At 43.3% G+C, this 17,975-nt stretch overlaps 1 protein-coding gene and 1 long non-coding RNA gene across 2 annotated transcripts in view; both read right to left on the bottom strand.

The window, feature by feature from the left end:
- The window catches only part of LOC135205199 (uncharacterized), a 55,468-nt gene extending 38,466 nt beyond the window's left edge, over positions 1 to 17,002 (bottom strand). Inside the window, exons 1-2 of the long non-coding RNA XR_010312506.1 lie at positions 16,978 to 17,002; positions 10,350 to 10,463 (exon numbers count right to left, since the gene is read on the bottom strand). This is a non-coding gene — a long non-coding RNA (uncharacterized LOC135205199). The remainder of the gene's footprint in view (positions 1 to 10,349; positions 10,464 to 16,977) is intronic.
- Positions 11,396 to 16,426, bottom strand: LOC135210952 (uncharacterized). Its single transcript, XM_064243968.1, has 3 exons — positions 16,402 to 16,426; positions 12,733 to 12,835; positions 11,396 to 12,410 (listed from the first exon to the last, which is right to left on the bottom strand). Exons 1-3 carry the CDS (start codon positions 16,424 to 16,426, stop codon positions 11,396 to 11,398), a joined length of 1,143 nt encoding a protein of 380 aa, XP_064100038.1.
- Positions 17,003 to 17,975: the final 973 nt, after the last annotated feature.

Below are 17,975 nucleotides of genomic sequence, written 5' to 3'. Positions count from 1 at the left end.
CGAAGCTGGTACTCCTCTGGTCCCCGTCTTCTTCTCCTTGGTAGAAGAAAAGAGCGGGCCCTGTTCCCGAGTGGAGCAGGAGGACCACAGAAAGCCTCTCCCGAATCGCCGAGCGAGACGGGCCCTTAGAGGGTCCCGAAGGAGCCTTCTTAGGGGGAAAACCCTGGGTTACCAGCTGGTCGCTGCAAGAGCGGCCGCTGGCCTGGCAAGAGTCACCTGAGCGTCTCTCACCAGCCTTCTGCTCCGTGCCGCGTCTTGGCGCCGAGCGAACTCTGGCGCCGAAACTTGGCTGCACGGTCTCCCGAGGGAGAACGTACACTCGGGATCTCTCGCGAACGAGAGACCGAGCCGGAACCTGGCGTAGCGGCATCGCCGCTAGCACCAGGCGAGGAAGTACCAGAGCTAACCGATACTCCTCTGGTCCCCGTCTATCTCTTCTTGCGGAAGGTGAGACGGGCCCGCTCCGAAGGAGCAGGAGGACCAGGCAGAAGGACCCCCCGTCCCACCGAGGTGGGACGGGCCCTTAGAAGTTCCCGAAGGCGGACCTTCTTAGTGGGGGGAAGGCAGCCTTCTTGTTCTTCTTCGGCTTATGGGCCTTAGAAGTCGAAGGGGAAGAGGCAGCAGCAGACGATGAAGACGAAGATGACAGCTTCCTCTTCTCCTCTTCCTCGTCAGCTCACGCAGGACAGTCGTCAGGTCCTCCATCCAGGCCGGAGCCGGGGCTATTGCCGAAGCAACACGGCCCGACTGCACCTGTCCGGAAGGACCTGGGACTGGGAAGACACACCGTGGCAGGACCAGCATGGACAGGCACAGGAACCAGGAGCGACAGGAACAGCAACCAGCTCAGGAGCGGCAGGAACAGCGGCAGCGTAGACCCAGAAGGGACAGCCAAGCCCAACCAAGCGGGAATCACATCAGCGCAGGTACGGCAGCCCAGCGGAACCTGGGTCCTGGCGCCCGGTCCCGGGCGAGCTGCTGGAACAGCGGAAGTCCTGGGGCAGGCAACACAAAGAAAACAGGCGGCGGCGGCAACCCCACCTCGGTACGGCTGCGGCCCTAGTAGCGGCAGACGGCGTCATCGACACAGCATGGGGAGTGTAGACCAGGAGGGGGGGGAGCAGCATAAGCGGCCGTGGTAGTAGTGGAGACCGCCCCAGACCTCGCTAGACGCTGCAGCAGCCCGTGGATGCTAGGCACGCCCTGCCTCCGCGGTGTCCCATACCTGTCCAAGGTCGTCTCCCACGGATGTAGCACCTGCGGTAACATAGATAGATTAGTAAGAGGGGTTCCCTCACGCACGGGGGGAAGACATGCCCCCCCCGCCCCCAACGCAAGGAAGACCCCCAATACAAAATACAACGAAAAAGCTGAGCGGGGGGCAGGAAGGAAGACGAAGAATCGGATACCAAGGGAGTCGCGGGAGAGCTTTCCGACGACTTCCTGGCAGACCTTCGCTTCCCCTACCCCCGCACAGCAGTGAAAAGTAATATGAAAATGAAACAGAATACTGCCCTTGCGATTCACTTCATAGAACTTAAAGGGGAAACAAAAGATCAATTCCCATCCCGGGTAAGAACGGAAACTTGATCCAATAATATGATGCTATCATAAAATATATAATGAAAATGAAACAGAATACTGCACTTGCGATTTCATTTTCACATAAAAAAATCGTAAGGACAATCATTCCCGGGTAAGAACGAAAATTGATCCAAATCCAAATTAAATTTCATGCAAATAAATAAATGAAAAGAATATTGCAATTGCGAATCCACTTTCATTGCATTCTATTATACAAAATTAAAAGGCTCGTGCCGAGCGCAAACACACTCTCGGTAACGAACGCACAGGGCAAACATATAATGAAAAGAGTACTTACATTTTTCAATTACACACTTTCTCCCCCCACAATACATGACTCGGTTGCGAGCGCGCCCGCCCTCGGCACCGAGGCATAATTCAAGGGTTCAATTCATGAAAAGAGAGGAAATCGCCGCATCTACGGCGATAACTCCATGTTGGTTCATAATTAAGTAATGAAAATGAAAACAGTGTACTTACGTTTGTTTCATTTTCAAGTCAAACAAACCATTAGTAGAAAACACAATATAAACAAAGCATACGACGATGAAGCGGGCAGAGAGCGATGACGAACACGTCCTTCACACCCGCGGCCGAAAGCAAAAGTGATTTGTTTACCTCCCAGTCGCGCGGCGCGCGACTGTCGGACAAGCAGTTAACTACCTTTACTCCCCTCGTTCTCCCCTGTTCGAAGCTTACGACCGTTACCAGCTGCCGCTAGCTACTTCCTATTGTTAAAGGACCGATGGTTTGTATTACGTATCGGAACAAATTACAGATATTTATTTCTAAAGTAGATACGAGCGGATGGCAAAATGACTCACTGTGCCAATCTATTGGAGGCTTCACACATACACCGATGCATTTACAAACTGTTTCCATGAATTCTAGTTGTCATAGTAATGCAATAATGATAAAATTGCTCTAATTGTATATATATTACGAATAGATACGCTAATTTCACTTATTTCCCCGGTTTTGTGTAAGTCTTATACCCAGTTTGGAGGGTAAACACATAACAATTGGCAACACTGATAAAAAATAGAAGAGCGTGAAGAACACCGTAGGTACCGTTCACATCAAAACTGTTGATATTTGAGTCAAGAATCTAGTTCCTTTTTCAACAACGAATATTTCAAATTAATAATCATGGATATAGTTAAAAAATTTATGCAATTCATGACCTTATACTGCCGTTTAACTAATTATTTAAATAATTTTCTAGTGCACACTTCTTCTTCTACCAAATAATCGTATTCTTCTACCAAATAATCGTAGTTTTCTTGGATAAGTCTTTACGATTTTTGTGAAGAAAGTGCCCCAGCATCTATGATGGGTACAAGTGGTGTCTGGATTTGGCACATGGAATGGGAAGTTTATTGACACAAGAGATTCTGCAAACATTGAGATAGCGTCATCTTCTAAACATCCAGAGTTGTAAGTAAAAATTTTGAAAGCGTCATGGAGGTATGTGTGCACTGTGTAGAGCCAGACTTTCATTAGCCTCTGTTTAATCTTAAAAATGAAATTGTTAAGATACAATAAAGTTTTACACATACTTACCTGGCAGATATATACTTAGCTTATGTCTCTGACGTCCGACAGAATTCAAAACTCGCGGCACACGCTACAGGTAGGTCAGGTGATCACCCCCTACCGCCGCTGGGTGGCGGTAATAGGAAATCATTCCTTCCCGTTTTCTGACAGAATTTTTCTTCCCCCTATCTCCTGAGGGGAGGATGGGTGGGCCATTAAACGTATATATCTGCCAGGTAAGTATGTGTAAAACTTTATTGTATCTTAACAATTTCATTTTTACACATGCAACTTACCCGGCAGATATATACTTAGCTGATTGGCACCCCTTGGAGGAGGGTAAGAGATAGTTACTCAATATGAATAGCAATTCAAAAAACAGGGAAAACAACTTTTGTTGTAGGTACTATAAATAAACTTAAATACCTTGATTCCTACCTTATTGGGCAGAAGACTTCATGAGTACTGTCTATGAGTCTGCTTGCCTCAAGAGTTCCAGTGAGGATGAGACCTGTCACTGAGAACCCTTCTGGATCATGTCAATGGGGGCGAGCCCGCTTACTCGACAGAGCCTAGGTTTGGATCATACCAATGGGGCCTATCCCACTTACATGGTAGAGCCTTCACCTTTGTCGTATCAACGGGGACTAACCCTCTTACAAGACAGAGCCTAGGTCCAAAACATTACAAGGAGCATGAAAACCACCAATCTCGACCACCTGACCACACTACTTTGTTATACACTACGAATTGAAAATGGTCCTTTTTCCTGACCACTTTCAATCGACCATAAAAACACCACCACAAGATTAAAATTCCTAATCTATCTAAACTAAGCTAGATTGGTTTCAGCCCCCTGTCCCAGCACCGAATCCGCAGACACGTAAGGTCCGAGAGAGAAGCACTTATAAGTCACACGTACATCTCTCAAATAGTTAGACGCAAACACAGAATTGCATCTCCAATATGTGGATCCAATTAAGTCGTTTAACGACATATTCTTGTGGAAAGCTAATGAGGTTGCTACGGCTCTGACCTCATGTGCTTTCACTCTCAGCTGCCCGAGGTATTCCTCTTCACAGGCAAATATGTGCTTCCTTAATAATTTCTCTGATAAAGAATGCCTGTGCATTCTTTGACATCGTTCTTCTCGGATCTCTTACCGAGCACCAAAGGCTCTCTGAGTTTCCTCCCATTTGTTTGTTTTTTTTTTTTTCCTCTAGATAGAACTTGAGGATCCTTACCGACACAAGGTTCTCACTATTTCTCTCCCTACCAGGGAAGTCAATCCTTTAACTTCAACGTCCTTGGCCAAGGCTTGAGAAGGATTACTCATTTTTTTGCTAAAAATAGGGGGTTAAAATGAACACCACGTCAGAATCCTTCCTGAAGCCGGCCACTGTGCCTTCTAAAGCCTGGAGTTCACTAATCCCTTTTAGCTGATGCTAATGCAAAGAGAAAAATCGATTTTCTAGTCAAGTCTCTGAACGATGAGTTATTGGGAGGTTCAAATTTCTCTGACATGAGAAACCTCAGTACCACATCCAGGTTCCAGCTGGGTGGTCTGGCTGTCTTGGACTTCGAAGTCTCAAATGATTTAATCAAATCGTGTAAATCTTTGTCATCCGTGATGTTAGCCCTGTATGTCTAACACCAAGGAAAGCATACTTTTATAACCTTTTATAGTCGAGACTGCAAGGTTACATTTTAGTCTCAAATATAAGAGGAAATCTGCTATTTCCGTCACAGAGGTACTGGAAGAGGATACATTCTGATTCCTGGCCCACCTTCGGAACACTTCCCACTTCGACTGGTACACGCGTATAGTTGACGGTCTCCTGGCCCTTGCAATTGCCTTTGCAGCAGCGAGTGAAAACCCCTTCGCTCTGACGAGTCCTTCGACAGTCTGAAGGCAGTCAGACCGAGCGCGGGGAGGTTTTTGTGGTATCTGTCGAAGTGGGGCTGTCTGAGAAGATCGTTCCGTAAAGGAAGGTACCTTGGAAAATCTATCATCCATTCCAGTACCTCTGTGAACCACTCTTGAGCTGGCCAAAATGGGGCGATTAGGGTCAATTTTACTCCTTTCGTCAGAACAAACTTCCTTATTACGTTTCCTATGATCTTGAAAGGAGGAAAAGCGTAGCCGTCCTATTCCTTCCCAATTTAGGAGGAGGCCGTCTATCGCTACTGCTCTTGGATCTGAAAATCGAGAGCAGTAGTTCTCCAGCCTGGCATTCCAATGAGTTGCAAACAGGTCTATGTTTGACCTTCCCCATAGGTTCCAAATTTGATTGCAGACCTCTGAGTGTAGAGTCCCACTCCGTGGAAATGACTTGATCTCTCCTGCTCAACAAGTCTGCTCTGACGTTTTTCTCGCCTTGTATAAACCTCGTCAAGAGTGTGATGTTCCGCTCCTTTGACCATAGAAGAAGCTCTTTCGCCTTCTTGTACAGTGAGAGGGAGTGAGTCCCCCCCTGTTTTCTTATGTAGGCTAGAGCTGTCGTGTTGTCGGAATTTACCTGCAACACTGAGTTTGCGACTTGGGCTTCCCACTGCCTGAGAGCCAGATGCACTGCCACTAACTCTTTCTCGTTGATGTGCCAGGACACCTGTTCCCCACTCCAGGTGCCTGACACTTCTCTCGGGCCCAACGTCGCCCCCCATCCCGTCTCCGATGCGTCTGTAAAACAACACTAGGGAGGGGTTCGGTAAACTGCAGCGATAGTCCCTCGTTCAGTCTGCCTGGTTCTAACCACCAGCTGAGGTTTTTCTTTATCTCTCTGGACAGAGGAAAAGATTCCCACAGATCCTGATTCTTCTGGTCCCAATTCTCCTTCAAGAAGAATTGAAGAGGTCTTATGTGAAGCCTCCCTAGAGAAACGAACTGTTCCAATGAGGAGAGGGTCCCCAGAAGACTCATCCATTCCCTCGCGGAACATTGTTCTTTCTCTAGGAAGGTCTTCACTTTTAGAATGCAACCGTTCTGTCTTTCTATGGACGGAAACACTTGAAAAAACCCCGAGAATCCATCAGAATCCCCAGATAGAACAATGCTTTGCTGGGGATCCATCTGGGATTTCCCGAGGGTTCACTAACAGTCCCAGAGACTGAGTCAAGTCCAACGTTGATCTTAGGTCCTCCAGACACTGATCCCTGGATTGCGAGCGAATCAACCAATCGTCGAGATACAGCGATATCCTTATTCCTTTTAAATGCAGCCAATGTGCTACATTTTTCATCAATCCCGTGAAAACTTGGGGAGCTGTGGAAAGACCGAAACAAAAGGGCGAGAAACTGAAATACTTGGCCCTGTATCATAAATCTTAGATACCTTCTGGACGAGGGATGGATGGGTACATGAAAGTAGGCATCTTGAAGATCCAATGACACCATCCAATCCCCTTTTCTTAGCGCTGAAAGAACTGACGACGTCGTCTCCATCGTGAACGTTGTTTTGATCACAAAGTGATTCAGAGCGCTTACGTCCAGCACTGGTCTCCACTCCCCAGAGGCTTTTGGTACCAGAAAGAGGCGATTGTAAAATCCTGGTGAATGAATGTATAATACCTTTTCTATAGCCTTCTTTTCTAGCATCTGTTGCACCAGATGTAATAGTGCTTGGTTTTTTAAAGGATCTCTGTATCTTGCCGCTAACTCCCTTGGAGTGGATGTTAAGGGCGGTTTTTCCCTGAAGGGGATCAGGTATCTCTCTCGAGGATCGAGAGGGACCAGTTGTCCGCCCCTCTCTGAGCCCAGACTTTCGCGAACCTCAAAAGTCTGGCTCCTACTGGAGTCTGGAGGACTCCTGTCTCACTGCGGCTTCGAGAATGGCCTTCGAGAGGATCGTCCTCTCTTGAACGGCCTCCTACTCTTAGTTGCGGGTCTTGAGGTTGTTCTTCCTCGAAAGGGCTGTTGGAAAGACAACCTTATTCGCTGTTCCCTCTCTCTTAGTCATCGGCACAGCCGGTTTAAGCCTCTTGGCGGACTGAGCAAGAAGATCCTGCGTAGCTTTCTCCGACAGTGATCTGGAAATGTCCCTCACTGTCTCCTGAGTAAAAAGGTATTCCGAGATGGAGAAAAAAGCAAAGAGGATCTCTGTAATGGCGAAACAGACTTGGAGAGAAACGAGCTATAAACCGATCTCTTTTTGAGCACTCCTGCTAACAAAGAGAGACGCTACTTCTGTGGATCCATCCATGACTGCCTTGTCCAAGCATGAAAGGACACTTGATAACACCTCCATAGTCATGAACTCCGGATCTTACGCTCTTTTTGCTAGAGCTCCTAAGGCCCAATCCATGAAGTTGAAGACTTCAAGTGTGCGAAATAGAGACCCTTGAGTAAATGGTCCATCTCGCACATTCCCCATAAGTAGAACGCTTTAGCCGACAGTTGAGAGAGCGTCTTCTAGAAGATTCCTAACTAGAGCCAGAAAAACTCTGCGTTTGCGGAAGCCGGAAGGCCTAACCCCATGGGTTCCTTCGTGTCGTACCAGACACCCGGCTTACCTGTCAATCTAGAGGAGGGACACAAAAACACCGTCTACCTGCCTCCTTCTAACCAGGAGCCAGTTCTCCAGATTCTTGAAGGCCTTCCTCATAGATAGAGTTGGCCGCATCTTGACAAAAGAGGGGGATTTTGCCAACTTAGTACTTGATAGCAGAGATCCCGGAGAAGGAGGATCAGCTGAACACAGCGAGTCCCCAAACTCCTGAAGAAGTAATGCAGAAAGTCTCTTATAATCAGAGACTCCTACTTCTTTCGTCTCTTCCTCCTCCGAGACTTCCTCCAAAGTTACATTCGGCAGAGGGAGACTTCTTCGGTGAAGAAGTCCTGGCAGGTATGCGATCTTATCCTTCAAGAGCCCGTCCGAAGGAGCCGCCAGTTCAATACCCGAGATATGTTTCCTCGGTAAAGAACAAAACTCCGCTTTACTTCTCTCCCTAGGTTCTTGATACCTACTAGGGGAGGATCTAGAGCCTGAGTTATTAGGCTCTTGGCGCCTATCCGGAGAAACACTCGTTTCTATTCTCGAGCGCCTACTATGAGTAGGGCGCGAATCCAAAGTCAGGATCCTTTCAGGCTCTTGGCGCCTGTGAGGAGAGGCGCTTGCGCCTACTCTTCTGTGACTCTTAGGAGTAGGGAGCGCGCCTGACAAAAGGCTCCTTTCAGGCTCCTGAATCTTACGAGGAGAGGCGTCAGAGCCTACTCCTGATCTACCAGGATTAGGGCGCAAATCCATGGAAAGGCTCTTTTAGGCTCTTGCTGCCTTTGAGGCGAAGCGCTTGCGCCTACTCTTGATCGTCTTACAGGAGTAGGGCGCAGATCCTCGATTAGGCTCCTTTCAGGCTCTCGACGCCTGCTAGGAGAACGGTAAGCGTCCGCTCTAGATACTCTTCCAGGAGTAGGGCGCGAACCCCTGTTTAGGTTCTTCGTAGAATCTTGGAACCTGCTAGGAGAGGCGCTTGACTCCCTTTTTGAAGAAAGCCTATCATAAGGTCTCGAGTAACTTAACGAGACTCGCTCATCCAGGCGTCCTATCGAACGTTGGCGCCTTCTAGAAAAATCATCCTTAGAAGGAGAGCCTTTCTCGCTTCTATCTCTCTTAGCAGAGCGCTCTAGTTCTTTCCTACCACTTGCAGAGGAGATCCTACTCCTCGGAGATCGTTCGACAGATACGAACCGATCGTCTTCTCGCAAGGAGACTTTTTCCTTACTCCTACAAGGAGAGGATCTAGCGCCTACTTCTTGCCGCTTTGCGCTATGACTCCTAGCTTCCGAGCTTCTACGAGGAGAATACCATCTTCCCTGTCTCGACGAAGTTTCAAAGGAGTCGTCTACTCTAGGAGGCGAATAGGTTCTTACTGGAGAAGATCGCCTATTATACTCCTCCTTCCTAACAGACCTCTTGACTGGAACAGAGGCGTCCTTCCTGCGAGAAGGCTCCTTGCGCCTACTAGTCGAAAGCGAGCCTACTAAAGAAAGAGAGATTCTCTTGGAGGTCCAACGGAATCTCTTAGTAGATGACCGAATCCCTTCTGGAGAGGATTCCGGATCCTTCATAGGCTTCTTAGGCGCAGGAGAATACTCCGGAAAAGGCTCCGCCCGGGCTGGAGTCAAGAGCGCCTTCTCCTGGAGGTTTCCAGGCTCTCTTGAGAGGGCGCGATTTGGAAGAAGAGCTCCATCCTCGTTTAGGAGAGGACGAATCAGAGTCGGAAAAAAACACTTCCTTAAGAGGCTTTCCTATAGCTCTCTATAGCAGCCTGGGACGAGTCTACAGGACCTGCTGAAGGGACGCCTGACCGTTGGGGATCCTCTACATCCCCCTTGCGGCTTTCGACATTCCTCCTCCCCTGGGCATGGGAGTCTGAAAGAGGTCTAGGCCTAGGAGCGATGCGGAGTCCGGTCAGACGCCCCCCTCCGCACTGCAACTGGACACTGCACTTATCACTAGACACTTCACCCTTACCTTGGTTTATATCTCGCAATTGCTGTTGCAAATTGCGGATTGAAGCTTCCACAGCGGCTCTCTCGGCAGACACATCTGCGGGTTCGCTGCGGGGGGAAGGATGACTGAAACCAAAAAGGAAGATGGCGAAGCTACTGCAGGGTTAGAAATACTATCCTGTTCCGCAGAACAGGATCTACTTGAACTTCTAGCTGAAGCTTTTCTAATCCTATCCTTTTCTAACTTTCTAACATACGAAGTTAGTTCTTTCCATTGTAATTCAGTTAAGTTCTCACCACATCACACGTATCCTTAACCGAACAATCCCTCCCCCTACATTTTACACAAACATTGTGAGGGTCCAAAGTAGCCTTAGGCAACCTCACCTTGCATCCCTCATTCACATACTCTAAACAGAGTTCCAGGTGTTAAATCGGACATAATTACTAACTAAATCCAACACAAAGCGTATGCCAACAACCAAAGATCAAATACTTCCCAAATAATCCTCGCGAAGCAAGCAAGAAATTCTAAGCAGGAGCTACCAACAAAGTTGTTGTCAGCACTGGCGACGAGAAAAATTCTGTCAGAAAACGGGAATGATTCCTATTACGCCACCCAGCGGCGGTGGAGGGGGTGATCACCTGACCTACCTGTAGCGTGTGCCGCGAGTTTTGAATTCTGTCGGACGTCAAGAGACATAAGCTAAGTATATATCTGCCGGGTAAGTTGCATGTGTAAAAATATGACCTTCATTTCTAACTTTAGAGAAAATACTTACTTCAAAAAGAGAGTAGAGGTTTCGAGCTCCTGCTCTCACCACCACAACTCGTGACTGATGCCCACCAGTGCTGCTCTCTTGTCCGTTTCCGAATTTCCGTCGTTTTCTGTCTTTCTAGATCAGAACGGATATAGAAACCGTTATCTTAAAGGGTAAATATTAACAACTTAGTTTTTAGGTATTTTGAGAAAAATATTAGTTTGAGTTCTTATTATATATCTAAGGATACAACCAATGTTTCTCTACAAATCTTTAGAAGATGAAATTTTTAATCACACTTCATTCCAAGATACAAGGCATTTATTAACAAAAAATAATATATTAACAACATTACTTACAATAAGTAAAAACCAAAGGAACCAAAAATAAAGGTCAAAGTACAATAGAGAATAATTATCACAATTCATAATTAGTAAACAAACGCAATATCTATTTCACAGAGAAAAGCATTTCTGTTGTCGGTTCAAACTCATTAAACTTTCCCTTTTCAGTAATTTCACTTAAGTGGATAAGAGATCTTACAGTTTCCAGTTTTAGACAGTTTCTTTCTTTCTTTTTATTAAATTTAATTTAGAAAAAAGGCGCTCTGCATCAGCATTAGAGGTAGAGATAGAATTTCCATTGCAAATTTACCCAAAGACTCATATTTTTTCTGACCCAGTCCATCTTCAACTGTCATAATATAATTATAAAAGGCCTCTATATCATTGGGTGATTTCTTTATTTCCTCTGGGAAAGTGTGCCATGCTACATCCCACCACTGGTCGTCTAAAGATTGCCTGTCATAATTATTAATACGGGGAACAGCATTACCTAAATCAATCAAAGATGGTACACTACTTCTAATATTATGATCCATAACAGATTTTGGATGCAAGCATGAGGCCAATTTCCATAATTTGTTGCTGAGGTCAAACCTTTTGTTTATTTGCTGGCAGACTACAATTAGGAAAGTTCTACATCTTGTTTCACACTTTCAACCATATCTCTGCGCTGATATTCTGGCTTCTGAAATAAATCGTGAAGCTCAGCCCCAAGGAGATTGATTATTGTGGAACATGAATATTTTCATCTGCAGGGTCAATTTCATGTAGTGGAGTTTTTGCAATTATGTGAGGATAAACAACAGTTTTTTCAGTAGTAAACCTGTACATATTGGATATTTTGTCATGAAGGAGATGGAGTGTGGGTCCCTTTGACTGAAAAATTATGTTTATACTATTGAGTTGTGGTAGAATGTAGTTCAAAAAAACCAAATAACAAAAAACTGAAGGGTCGTTAAGTGTGTTATGAATTTGTTCTACAGATGTTAATCTTTCCTCCAATGCAATTTGCGTGAAATAAAGTTTGAGGGGCTGCCACTGCTCTAACACTCTCGCAACAGCTTGATGAAGCGATAACCACCTAGTTGCACAAGGATGCAGTAACTTATGAGGTTTTACCTGGCAGAAATATTGAAATTCTCTAAATTCATATTTGCGTTTTGCACTATGAGAAAAAAAATTGTATATATTCCTTATGAGGTCTTCACATACTCGGGGCAGTGTCTTTGCTGCTTCACTTGAGCAAAGGTGAATACTGTGTGCAACGCATCGGAATATTGTTATGCCTGGCATTTGCTGTCTCAGCCTACTTGATACGCTGTTAACAGTACCCATTACATTTGAGGCACCATCAGCAGCGAAACCTATTATGTTACTCAATGGAATTTGTAAAGCATTTAAACAGTTCAAAATCATGTTATATAAAGATTCCCCCGATGAACCCCGATTCCCTTCATAAATGTTTATGATGTCTAGCATAGATGTTTTTATTTTGCATTCATCAACATCAAAATATTTAGCAATTACAGCGCATGCTTTATTTACCGAACAGTCAGTTGTTTCGTCAATAATTATGCTAAATTTAGACTTCCGAAGCTTCGCTGCCAATCCATTTAAAGCATGATCCCCTAAGACTTGAACCAGGGTAGCACATCGTTTCCTCTTCAGTGCCATGCACGCAGCTATTTCGGAGTCTGGGAACATTCTTCTTTGTAGGTCCATGATGTCATCACAAAGACTGCATTTATAAATTCAATGAAATATAGTATTTTTATAGTAACAAATTTAAAATTAGTATGTATGTATGTATATATATAAGAATATAAGAAAATTGTTACCTAAAGGGCAGATTGTGCTCTGCTAAGAAAACCATAAATAAGACGGTTGCATAACGCAACAGCACCTGCCAACCGTTCTTCTTGCTGATCGCTGGTCGACTGTTTGCCCTCATCAGTGGCATCTGAGGTTGCTCTGAGTCTCTCCTCCAGTGATACATGCTGTCGAGATGACCGATGGCGTTTAAGAGAAGATATCTCAGCGCTAAGCTCTTTGTGACATACCTGACAGTATGCTTCAGTGGGTTACCAGGACTCGCGCAAGCCAAGTTTAAAGAGATCATTGGAGAGCCAACTCTCTTGAAAAGTTTGGACGAGGAGACATACTCTGAAAATATTGATAGTTAAAACAAGTTCCATGTAGTCACAACTCCATGTAATATAGCAGCAGAACAACCTATTATTCATTTAGCCATTAGTAAAGAGTACTTTTGAATAATATCACCAATGTTGATCTTTTAAGCAAAGTAATATTACTAGTTTGAATAAAGAAAACTAAATTTTCTGCAAGTTACCAAATAATTTCTGAGAAAAGTTTTTTAAGATTCCGTTTCTGTGAAGCAAGGCTAACTGCAACCACGAAGACTAATAATTCAAGAAGCAGTGAAATAAGTGAATATTTACCAATACTTACTAGGTTATATGGCGTGGCATACAAATCATAAGCAGGCGACGAGGTCAGAGATACAGCTGTGATTAATAAAAAAATGTTGTAGTAGCTTCAAAGGTTGGAGAAAGAGTGAGCCCTCTGTGTTTTCCGTCCGGTCGTCAGTATTTGAGCTACGTCATCATGTTTTACGTAGTTTTAATAATATTTTTTAATGGTATCAGACATATGATTATGCAAGGAAAAATATACACTTATAGTTATAAATTATTATTTTTTATTAGAATTTATTTTATGGCCATTACCAAGCAAAAAACCCAAGCTGCGGAAAAATGTCCGTAGTGACGTCATCCGTCCGTAAGGCGAGATTTTTTTCCGTTTAGGCAGACGAATTTTCCGTAGGAGAACAGCACTGATGCCCACCTCCGGTGTCAGGATGTGTTACAGTACTTTTTCAAGGTGGCTTCACACGGTGGATATTGGATCCGCCAGTCCAGTCGGTTGTTTCCCCTAATTGTAGTAGTAGGATTAGGGTTAGATTGTGTGTAAGAGCAAGTGATAGTTTTCTTGTTTTAAAAGTTAACTCACGTTTCTACGCAGTCTGCATTACCAATCTGGTGTTTCTTGGCATTTTTCACCGTTAAAAAAAACCTTAAAAACCTGGTGCAGCCCTCCTCAATATTCACCAAAATGGTTTTTTTCATGCAAAAATCGCTGAGTGGACTCGTAAACAAAAAATGGTAGATCTAAGCCCTTATTCCATGGCAAACTAGACTATGCCAGGACGTTTTTTCTATCAGTTTTACCTCCTGAACAAGAATTTAAGATAATATTTTTTCGGCCAGCTGTAATTAACGTGTATTTACCTTTGTACTCTATCCTACGGTAGGGGGACCGATGGGAATGCGGGGTTTCTGGATGGGGTAAAACACTTGGGCGAATTATGCCATTCAACTGTATCCTACGGTAAGGGGGACCGATGGGAATGCGGGGTTTTGGGGTTTTGGGTGGGGTAAAAATACTGGGGAAAGTTTTGTAGTGTTATTTGCGTCATTTCCTCTTATGACATTTGAAACACGAAATACAAGCTTAAATATAAAGCAATAAATAAACCAATAATGGAGCCGTTACATAGCCAAAATCCACTTATTGCTACTGCTATTACGAGCCGAATCCTACTGCGCATGCGCCGAGATATAAGGGAGCTTATAGTTCAGGCACAAACTTCCTAAGGAGATAAATGATGGGGGTTTTGTAGGCGGTTACATGTATTTAACCAATCATGTTGCATTGTTAACGCTACGTTGCGATAGGAGGTTTTTGGGGAGGATTCATGCATTGTTACATGTATTCCTTTTCCTCATTTGTTTTTATAATTGTGTAATATTATTTCAAGCTTTTATTTATGTTCCGTTTATCATAGTATTGTTTAATATGTGCACTGACTTGTTCTCACTTCATAATGTTGCCTTATATATCTTACAATATTACGTTACAATTGAGGGCAGGCCACTGAAAGTCTCCTGATGGTGGGACTAGAAGGCGGTTTTTAGGACGTTTCGAGACCTTTCTGTCAATGACATGAATTGATGGCATTACATTTTTTTGAAATTGATGGTATGTATTACATTTTGCGTGAAATTGGTATTACATCTTTTCATTTTACAGACATTCCAATTTACACATGCATTTTTTCTACCTTCTTTTTTCTATATTCACCTTCACATGCTTGTCTGACCCATAACAATTTCAATTTTGTTCTATTAGGTTAGGTTGGTTAGGTTACAATCCTAACCTCTATGTTACACTTCTAAGATTACCTTCCTTTAAGGGGGGTCCGCCCCCCCGGGTCAGGCAACATGTTCTACTAGGTTAGGTTAGGTTGGTTAGGTTACGATCCTAACCTATATGTTACACTTCTAAGATTACCTTCCTTTAAGGGGGGTTTGGGGGGTTGGGGGGGGGGGGGAAGCCCCTGGTCAGCAACATGTTCTACTAGTTAGGTTAGGTTAGGTTAGGTTAGGTTGGTCAGGTTACGATCCTAACCTATATGTTACACTTCTAAGATTACCTTCCTTTAAGGGGGGGTACTCCACCGCCCCAGTCAGGCAACATGTTCTACTAGGTTAGGTTAGGTTAGGTTGGTTAGGTTACGATCCTAACCTATATGTTACACTTCTAAGAGTATCTTCCTTAAAGGGGGCCGAGCCAACACACCCCCCGGTCAGGCAACATGTTCTACTAGGTTAGGTTAGGTTGGTTTGGTTACTATCCTAACCTATATGTTACCAGTCTAAGATTGCCTTCCTTTAAGGGGGGCTATGGTATGGGGGGAGCCCACTGGTTAGGTTACACAATTTTTACAATTGTCCTCAACATTTCTTATGTCAATCACCCCATGAACTGGCCACTCTGATCCTTGAAACTTGATAATATTCTATTCATTATTCACTAAAATGGTCTTAGACTTGTACTTGATAATTTATACTTAAGTACCAGATGTGTAAATACCACATGTAAAAAATGTATAGATATATATCAATATATATTTTTCATGTATGCATGGGTTATTAGCTTTATGAAATTATGGGTCCCTATTGTAAGGTTTCATTGCAATATTTTTTACTTTAATAATAATACACGATAACTTTGGCTTCATAACCTAAAAGAAGCTATGTTTGTAAGATTTTCACTCAACATTTGTCAAGTTCAATTATCCCCAAACAGGCCTCCCTCATTTCCTATATTGTCCACCCATTACAATACAGTGTTCATGTTTTTTTTTTTCCACAAATGTGAATATTTACCCCCACCCCTCCTTCCTTAACTCTCTTTTTTTCGTGGTCTCCAGCCAGCCACCCCTCCTTCCTCCTGCTGAACTCTATCCTCCACCCCTTCAAGATAAGGTTCCTAATCTTATGTACTTTGTTATATTGTATTTTAGTGTTCCAAAGGTTTAGTGCTTTTGATGTCGGTGATATTTATTGGGAATTATTTACCACCATATCCCAACGTGGCTTTCCCAACTAGTACCTCTGCCTTCCTCTTCCGGTACCACCCCAACCCCTCCCCGGACATAAGGCTCCCTGTTAGTTGCGTATCCCACACCCCCTACCAGCATTCAAATATGGCGGTTTGTTTACATTTCATGGCCCCGAACCAACACTTTGAAGATTGTTCAGTCGAAGTAGACTATGGCAATTGACGTTTTCCTATGTTATTTTGCTTACTTTACAAGAGTTTAAAGTAATATTTTTCTGGTCGACTGTAACTAAACTGTTATTTACCTTTGAACTCTGTAAGTTGGTACATCGTACCCCTTGTACTGTCCCTTGTACTGTCATGTAGTCTTCAGAGGTAAATTACGGTTTAATTACAGTCGACCGAATAAATATTACTTTAAATTCTTGTTCAGCAGGTAAAATAACATAGGAAAACGTCAACTGCCATAGTCTACTGTACCGCGGAATGCGGGCTTAGAATTACCTAGGCTACTATGGTAGCCTACTTCATATTACCAAAGTTTCTGCCGTAAGTGACTTAAAGGTAATTTGACATATATTACTTTTAAACAATCCAAGGCGCCCACTACTTATAAGCTTGCCTTTCCCATACTCATTAATTTCCTCAGCTTAGTTAAGAAAATCTTCCTTACTACAATATGGTAGTTGTGCCTAGGCAAACAGCTCATGGGCTAGCCTAAAAGGTTTGTTCTCCTTATTTTCATGTTTCAGACAACGCCCACTATAAATTGCACTTATTATGCTTACCTTCAGTAAAATGACATTTACCTTCAGTTTAATAATATCTACACAAAATATTCACAGTTTAATATCAATACAAAATGTCTAAGAGGGAACTACCTGAATGACCGGTCACAAATTCTTCCAAGGCCACGACGAACGAAGATAACGGCTAACGCAGCGTTGCCAGTTGGTGATTACTGTTTTTACCAATGTATTTTGTTTCATGACATTTTTTTTACCGTTTACCTGTTTCTTAATATTTTTATCAAAGCATCCACGCATATTTGTTCACTTTCTGGCATTTTCAACATAATATTCTGAATTTTTTGCTTTTAGCTTTGAGTGACGCTGTTTCAGTAGTCTTTTTTAAAATAACACCAGAAAATCTTCACAAATCTTCACTCACCCATGGCTTTGAATATCGTAGTTCTCATCCACGCAGGTCTAGGTCTTCCAACTTTTCTGGGGTCCATAAGCGCCCAGTTGCAGTTAACAACTATCACGTAATATTCTCTCTGAGTGGAGAAAAGGATTGTCAAGTCTCAAAAATCTTTTACGAATTATCTTTAAGAAGCTTTTTAACAAAACTACATGATTTTAATACACTTGCACATGAAGAAATTTCAGGAAATTTTTATTGGTTTGGGTATTGTAATTATAAAATTTACGAAAAAAAAGTTACTGTATTTCAATGTCCCAAAACATGTTATCTGCTACCTCTGGGAGTTCTGTCTACCTAATTTTGAGGAAGTTATATATATATATATATATATGTATATATATATATATATATATATATATATATATATATATATATATATATATATTTTTTTTTTTTTTTTTTTTTTTTTTTTTTTTTTTTTTTTTTTTCACAGTTGATTTTCCACAGGGAATGATCTTCAGAACCAACTCTTCGAACTGTCTCGCACTGCATTTAGGAAATTGAAAACATGTGGAACATAGGTTCATCACATCCATAAACAGCCGGCAAGTACAAAAATATCTGGTCATACCAGACCCGACAGAGGGAAAGGAACCGTCTTATTAGATACAACTGACTATATAGTAAAAAATGTTGATTACTTTGAGACCAAGGTTAGCTTACTGGAATTGGA

Source organism: Macrobrachium nipponense, chromosome 11, assembly GCF_015104395.2.
Source record: "Macrobrachium nipponense isolate FS-2020 chromosome 11, ASM1510439v2, whole genome shotgun sequence".
Classification (NCBI taxonomy): Eukaryota; Metazoa; Arthropoda; class Malacostraca; order Decapoda; family Palaemonidae; genus Macrobrachium; species Macrobrachium nipponense.
This window is presented reverse-complemented; position numbering and strand designations above follow the sequence as displayed.